Source organism: Emydura macquarii, unplaced genomic scaffold (genome assembly GCF_026122565.2).
Source record: "Emydura macquarii macquarii isolate MOO-44397 ecotype Brisbane River unplaced genomic scaffold, CSIRO-AGI_Emac_v2 contig_3699, whole genome shotgun sequence".
NCBI classification, from domain to species: domain Eukaryota; kingdom Metazoa; phylum Chordata; order Testudines; family Chelidae; genus Emydura; species Emydura macquarii.
Window position 1 is genome coordinate 6,826 of NW_027133836.1, and position 8,089 is coordinate 14,914.

At 48.9% G+C, this 8,089-nt stretch overlaps 1 protein-coding gene across 1 annotated transcript; it reads right to left on the reverse strand.

Annotated features, from left to right (window-relative positions):
• Positions 1-6,726: 6,726 nt before the first annotated feature.
• LOC137146118 (olfactory receptor 11A1-like) lies at positions 6,727-7,725 on the reverse strand. Its single transcript, XM_067537272.1, has one exon. It carries the CDS (start codon positions 7,702-7,704, stop codon positions 6,727-6,729), a length of 978 nt encoding a protein of 325 aa, XP_067393373.1. The 5' UTR covers positions 7,705-7,725.
• Between the last annotated feature and the right edge of the window lie 364 nt (positions 7,726-8,089).

Here is an 8,089-nt window from a genome sequence, read left to right on the forward strand (position 1 = left end):
CGCTGCAAGGATTTTGGATGAGCAATATTCTACAGACATGAGTGTCTTGTAAATTCAGCCTGTGCTCCAGGAGGTGTGTTCTGATTTTATTTAATATGTAACCATTTGTTTCCAAGAGCTCTGCTTGCTATCACTTGTGTTTTGTTAAATAAACTTACATTTTTTCACTCTACACACCTCTAAGAGCTGTACGGCAAGGGGAGTGGTGCTCAAAGGTGAAACTGGGAAGGTGGGGTGCACTGTTTCTTTAGAAGCAGGAACTCTGTAGACATCATGAGTGTCCAGTGGGTCAGGGTTGGACACACCAGGGGGATGCTCAGCGGGCTCGAGGGCTGGCATGTGCCTCTTGCAACCTCTAGAGAGAGGGCGGGGCCTGTGGAGGCCTAAAAGGAAGAGCTTGTGCCGCTCTGTCCAGTGGAGTTGCAGAGCTGAACCCTGGCAGGTACCTACCAGGCTTCTCCATGCTGAGGGCAGGTGGTAGCGGGGCACCTCACAACCCTGGGTGCTCGCGGGAGTGTCACTGCCAAACCTATCAATAAATAGATTAGTTTCTCATCCAACTGAGGTTTTTTTCCTGGTTTTTCTCACTGAAAAAGAGACTGAAAAAAATGCCATTGGGGATGAATGAAACCCTTTCAGTATGAATTCCGAACAACATTTCAAGACACTTCCAATCTTTTGTTCAGGTTTTGAGGGTTTTTTTGGCCAAAACTATTCACCAAATTTGACCCAAATCTGTGAATAGTTTGGCAGATTTACTATTCACTGAAAAATGGTCTCCAGATTCCACCCCTGGGCCATAAATAACTCTGTCTGCCTGGGTAATTAAATGAGACAAGGTAGGTGAGGTCATATCTTTTATTGGACCAACTTCTGTTGGTGAAGCTGGTCTCCCTCGCTAACAGAAGTTGGTCGAATCACTCAGTTTGTCTCTCCCCATCCTGGGACCGGCATGGCTATGATGACACCGCACACAATGAGTAATTCATCTACATGGACCCTGTGGGAGAGGGACTGCATGGGAAAGTTGCTCTCCACTCTCCTAGATGGACCTGGATATTGCCTAAATGAGTGTAGTACTGGGGGGTGGGATATTTGTGGGGACTGCACCTGGGAGCCACAGGAAACAGATGTGGACTTGGGGTTGAGAGGGGTAAGGCAGGTTCCTTTTGGATGAATGCCCTCTGCCCCAGGCGCTGGTGTCAGGGAAGCAAGGAAAAGGTTGATGGGTTGAATAACAACCCATGAGAGGGTTCCAGATACAGAGGGGACGTCACCAAAATGGCTGCATTGTGTAATGGCCGAAGGTGGCAACACAGCGTCAGTAGTGGGAAAGGTGCAGCTACCAAGCCGACCAGCCGGTTAGACAGTAGAAAGCCCCATCACACTGACAGACCTGCCTGCGCACTGCAGGAGCCGATGTGTGTCCGTCAGGCTACTTCACTAGAGAGACTTGCTGGGGGCATTCCTCAACCCCAGGGTCCTCTCTTCTCCTGTGGTTCCAGGATCAGTCCAACAATCCCCACAAGCAACCCAATCACCGGTACTGAACTCATTTAAATTATAGCCATTGCCGTCAAGGAGAGTGAGAGCAAATGCTCTGCACAGTCCCTCTCCCACAGCGTTGGTGTAGACAGCTAATTCCCCGGGCAGACAGAGTCACTCATGGCCTGGGGGTAGAGCTGAATTTTTTTTCAGGGCAGCAAAACTATTCATGAATTTGCATCGTATTTGCCTACGGGCCTGCCCGTGACCATAAGCAGAGCTGCCTCAGTCTGGGCACCCGGTCACCTATTTCACCTCTCACCCCAACGGGAGGCTCTCACCAGGTGTTTCCCTGAGTGTCGGCTGCGGGGCTCGATTTGGTAGGCCTGCTCAGATCATGATGATGCCCCCACAAAATGGCTGGGGGAGGGGGTTTGGTTATGGCCTTGAGCCCAGTGATTAGGGCACTTACCCAGAGACACAGGTTCAACATCCCACCAGCAAAAGCCAGAGCAGGTCTTTGAACTGGGGTTTCCCACATCTCGGGGGGGGGGGGCTCCCTAACCACTGGCCTCAGGGACGTTGAGATGTGGGCACCCACCGCATCTCCTGTTGATGTTGGTCCATTGTATAGAATAATTAAATGTGGCTGGGCCAGCAAGGGTGAGTCTGCAGGCGAGCAGCTAAGACACTCATCTGATTGGGGGAACCTATAGTCAACTCCCTACTCCACATTCAGAACAGAGGGGAATTGAACATGGGTCTCTAACACCCTGAGTGTGTTCCCCCAGGCATTCGCAGCAGAAAACCGAGAGCAGAGACAACCGTCTGGCTGTGTGAGAGGGGCGGGGTTTAGGCCACGGGCATCTAACTGGCATTTCCTATGGGCTCACGTAGGCGACTTCACACTCAGCAGCCTGGCTTCTGTGGGTCCCTTCGTGGTCACATAATTGTCCCCATATGTTGCTTAGGCAGCCTGGATGCTGAATGCAACACTGGATGCTCACTGGTTGGCGAGGCATGGCAAGTTAGGCCTTGTAGCACCTAAGTCCCTCTCTTGGTCTGGCCCTAAGGTGTTAATTGACATTCTAACTTGGTTTTAGTGTGTTGTGTAACCTGCGCAGAAATCTCATCTTCCCCCATTCAGTGAGGCAAATTCAGCTCAGTTTTATTCTGACTGCAACGATTCTGGTGCTGTTTCCTCTTTCAATTTCAAATGCCCAGTATATAGTATAGCCAACCCTCCCCTACCTCACCCTCTGCTGTCCCTAGTACCCATTATACAGTACAACCGCCCCTTTCCCACCTCTCACCCTTCACCGGAAGTAGCCATTATATAGAACAGCATCCCCTTTGTCATCAGTTGCCTTGTTTTCCATTCAGAGGCATTTATATTGCATAAATGCCTGTTTCTCAGTCCTCACCTTCTGTCTGTGGGTCAGTATTTTATGGCCTGTAGAAGGCGGAGTAGGTTAAGCAGTGGAATGGGGCAGGGAGCTGCATCCTTTCTGCGGTAGATGGATGGCGTAGTTATAGGATTCTGAACCATGATGTAGAGACATTGAAGTTGAATTCCTAGTTCAACCATGTACTTTCTGTGCTTATTTGGACATGTTCATTTAATCTGCCTTGTGCATCTTCATAATGAGGAGTCCTGTCATTTTATTTTTGTAATTCATTTCTTACTAATTTTCATCAAGGAACAAAGAGTAAAAATTGTTACAGCATGTACATGGTACCCAGTACCGCAACTTTCACAGGATAGCTAATCAAATGATGCAATCACACAACTTTACAACTTGTCAAAGCTGCAAGACTAGACAATACAAAATCAGAGGATATTACACCTTAGGGTAGGGGTAACAATACTAAAGAAAAGACACGAGCTGTCAGAAAAAAAAGATGGTGAATGTGGGTGAGAAGTGCAAGGATGAAAGCAGAGGTCAGGTGGAATGGAAGTCTAGCATTATTTTGGCATTCTTTCTACAAATTTATCAAGAAATGGGGTCCCAATTTCTTCAAATTCATACCTGCCCATACGTCATGCTTACAATTGGCTGCCACCTACTGGGCATCTTGTCATATTACTGCGCGTGACGTTCCCTCCCTGCACTCCGACTGGTGTGTAGCTGTGTCACCCCAATTCTTCAGTCTCAAGCCCCGACTTATCCCGCTTTGCTGTGTGAACCACCCATTCCTGGGTCGGCCCACACCCAGCCTCCTGCATGTAATTGGTCCCTCACCTAGTGAAGGAGTGCTTCTGGCCAGCCACTCATGGGATAGACCCCCAGCAAACACCCCCGGTTCCAGAAGCAACTCTGGGAACTGCCGTCTTGCAGGTTCAGTACTGCACGCTTCACCCTGCAAGCTCATTTACGCTTGTCCGTCAATTTATCAAAGACCTTGATATGCACCAGCTCTGTCACTCTAAGTGAGGTCTCTGCACACACTCAATCCACATGCACTGTTTTAGATAAAACAAACAAATACGTTTATTGACTACAGCAGGACTGTAAGTGAATCTAAGTCAGAGTATTAATAAGTCAAGGAGTTAATCACAATTAACTAAAAGATAACTCGCATCTTAACCTAAGAGTAATATGTCAGGCTATATTCAGCTTACCACACAGCCTGGTTGCGATGCCTCTTGCAACCAGGCCCCCTTCCCTTTGGTTAGATTCTCAGTCTTTGGTGCTGCTTAGAAGATGGATTCCAGGGGAAACAGAACCAAGAGACAAAGATGCTTCACCTTTTAACACGTTTCCGCAACACCCCCTGGGGTCGGGTGATCGGCCCTGTCCAGCCAGGGGCATGATTTCTTCCACTTGGTCAAAGTGCTCATGGGTGCTTAGGCCAGTCCGTTGTTCCTGCATGCCTGCCTCTGCGGGGCACAGAAACACAGCTTTGTGTTTGTCTGCATCTATTCAAGCCACGTAAGACACACCTTTGGGGATATGACACAGCAGAGTTTCATATCTATGCACATGTTTAACATTGCAGGAAACATGCTACCACAACAGTAATATTCTGGATGCCGTGAGCATTCCAAAAACACCTCACCTGGAACACTTTGCATCACACAATGCACAAATCACACCGTAAGGGTGTACATGGAGTACAGCGTGTCACACTGCCCTTTTCCATTATTTCATTGGCTACAGGAATCTGTCGGTCACTGACCAGTATAGCTGACCTCCTCCCATTTACTCCACATGCTGGTGCCCTCTAGTGTCGATTTCTGTTACCCTATTTGTATCCTTGACTCGCCTCAAGTGGATTCTTCTTTTCACTCCAGCTGCCTCCTTCCAATTCTTGACTCTCTTGTGCCATCAGGTCACCATTATTGAGTGTAACTTCCCATTTCTCAGCCCTTAATGTCGGCTACGATCCACAGTTATCCATAGCATAGGGGACCTTCTCTCTTCCTTGCCCTTCCCTCACCACTTGTACACTGTTATACAGCTTCACCCCCTTCCACTGCCCTCTCTTGGTCCTTTGGCAGCATAACTCCTCCTTTTTGGCCCTTCCATTTCAACGGCTCTCCATCGGCCTTCACGCAGCACGGCCACACTTGTCCCATTCCTCTGCCCTCTAGTGACCCTAGACAGCACAATCCCATCTTTCCTCATTTCTCACCCACTGCTGGGTGTGCGCTGGGCCAGATTAGAGCCACTGGGAACAGCCACACACACCAGCCCAATGGTGAGAGCAGACACTGCAGCAGCAGCAGCTTTGGAAGGTGAACAGGGGTCTCCCCTCAGTCCAGTGTAGTTCTGTGGCCGTGGGCGCTGTTTCCAATTGAAATGCACAGACTGGACCTATAGTGACAGAAGCCCCGTGGCTCTCCAAGCTGAGATTCCAAGGGATTTGGGTGCCTGACTCCACTGGGCTCCTTGGGAAATCCCGTCCACAGAGTTGGAGCCCTTCAGTTCTCACTGGTGCCCAGCTCTCCCACCTCTTGCCAAGTCCTGACGTGCTCCAGTCACTGAGCCAGCGCTGCCGTGTTTGACCCCATGGGAGTTCTGCCTCTTGGTAGGAGGTAGCCGCTTCCTCCGGCCATGGGTTGCCTCACTCCCTGAGGAGGGGCCCTGCGTGGAGCAGAGCTGTCTAAGGCACCTGGGGCTGATGGTGCGGTGCCGCTCTGTGCAGTTGGCAGCAGCAGAGCAGCTTCCGCCCTGCAGTGCCACACGCTGAGTCCTTTCATGGTGACCATTGACAGTTCCCCAGGAATAGCATTGGTGGGTTCTACATGTGTGCATCTCCTTGCACCCTGGTGAACCTGAGCTCTGAGTCTGCCCATGCCCTCTGCACCTGAAGGCCAAGTGGGCCCAATGCTGCTGTTTTGCTGGAGTCGGTCCCAGCTGGGCTTAGCCCAGATCAGAGCGATAAAGCTGTTCTGGCGAAGGTCATTGCTGGGGCCCGGCTGTTTACATCTGACCTGTGGGAGTACAGTGGAACTAGCTGGTTTGCAGGGGGGATATGATGGGGATGGCAAGAGGTACAATTTCAGGGGTGACAGATGTCCCCGCACAGGCTGCACCAGGAGTTCGTATTTTTATTGTCAAAACCTTTGTTGTTATAAAAAATGAGAATAAAAAATTGCTGAAAATTTTGTCTCCCCTGTGTCCAGTGCCTAGTTAAAAATTCCATGATGGGAAAATAGTTATGGCTGCCTCCCTCACTGCTCCTTCCTCTCTGGATAGACAACACTGACCCCAACTCTAGCTGGATTCTCCTTTTTGTCCTTGGGGGCATAAGAAATGATTTGGAACAACAAACCTTACAAATCTATCCCCATTGTGTTTTATTTGTAGCAGGTTGTCGGAATTTGATGATCAGATTTTATTGTCTAACACAGAGAAACAATGAACAACAGGGGACGTGCACAGGGATTTGCGTTGATATTTAGTGGTGTTTGTGCCTTACACAACATCTCAACTCTGCACATTTTCAGATGCAATACACACTCCTCATCCAGAGTGAATGTTTAGAGACCTCACAGAAAAATGCCATCATCCTCTATGTATCACTGCTGAGAATGACAGGCTGTTAGCGCTGTCCACAACCTCACTTTCCTGTATGCTGTGTTACAAGAACTATGAACCCTCTGCCTCAGTAACTCCATGCAGATCATCACGACTGATTTTTCACATCAGTGCTGAGATATCAACGGGCGTTTTCAACTTAATTTCAGTGGAGGATTTTTGCCTAAATCACCCAGGCAGATTTGAAAACCTCAGCCTAAGTTATGATCGAGGAGTCTCTGCAATTTTTTGGGAACGCCACGTATTGGCTGACTGCTTTGCTCAAGGCTTCCCTGACCTCTCTGTTTCTCAGGCTGTAGATGAGAGGGTTCACCAGGGGGGTTAGGACCGTGTAGCAAACAGAGAGCACTTTCTTTAGGCCTCTCAGTGTGTCGAGAGGTGGTAGCATGTAGTCACTCATTAGGGTCCCATAGAAAACTGTCACCACGATGAGGTGAGAGGAGCAGGTGGAAAAGGCCCTTTGCTGCCCAGTGGTGGAAGGGATTCTCAGGATGGTGATGATGATACATGCGTAGGACGTCAGGGTTAGCAGGAATGGAGGCAGGGTGAATACACAGGCTAGGATGAAATCAAACACTACTATCAGGCGTGTGTCTCCGCAGGAGAGTTTTATCAGTGTGATGGGGTCACAAAAGAAATGATGAATTTCATTCGGACCACAGAATATGAACTGGGACATGTACAATATAAAGATGGTAATAGCCAAACAACCGTTTAACCATGTCCCAGCAGCCAACTGGAGACAAAACCGGGTGTTCATAAGAGCCGAATAGCGCAGGGGTTTACATATGGCTAAATACCGGTCGTAAGACATCACTGCTAGGAGATAGCATTCTGTAGCTGCCAGGATGGCAAAGAAGTACAGTTGTGTCATGCAGCCATTAACGGAGATGGTTCTGTCCCCAGTCAGGAGACTGGCCAGCACCTTGGGCAGGATGGTGGAGCTGTAGCAGATCTCCAGGCAGGACAAGTTCCCCAGGAAGAAGTACATGGGGGTGTGCAGGTGCCGGTCAGTCACAACTAGCACAATGATGAGGGTGTTCCCAGCCACAGTTGCAATGTAGCTCACTAGAAATATCAGGAAGAGAGAAATGTGCAGGTCAGGGAGATCCCCAAATCCTAGGAGGATGAATTCCATTACAGCTGTTTGGTTTCCCCAGTCCGTGTCAGCCATGGGTTGAATCTAGGAACAATAAAACAAACAGTGCTATTGAATCGGGAGGGGATAGAGGTGAAAGTTAATCAAGTGTTTCAAATTAATTCCATAAATGTTCATAAACTCCTCTCCCTCTCCTGGTCACCAGCTGAAATTTTAAGGCTAAATGTAGACTTCAGAGCATAGTGCCAGGATTTTCAGTCTGAGAACAGAGCAGTCATATCCCTGCAGACCACATCTGTCATATGAGAGAAATAAATACTACGTCTTTGGTAGCCCAAGTACTGACATGACAGATCAGACCACTTCTTTCTCTGCTATCATAGCCCTTCTAGTGACATACTGGAGCTTAATAACAATGTTTCAAGGCAGCGTTCCACTTGTGGCAATGACCAGAATCATG

Bases quoted from the DNA above. Each gene is read 5' to 3' on its own strand.
- LOC137146118 (XM_067537272.1), bottom strand. From the start codon at position 7,704: ATGGCTGACACGGACTGGGGAAACCAAACAGCTGTAATGGAATTCATC.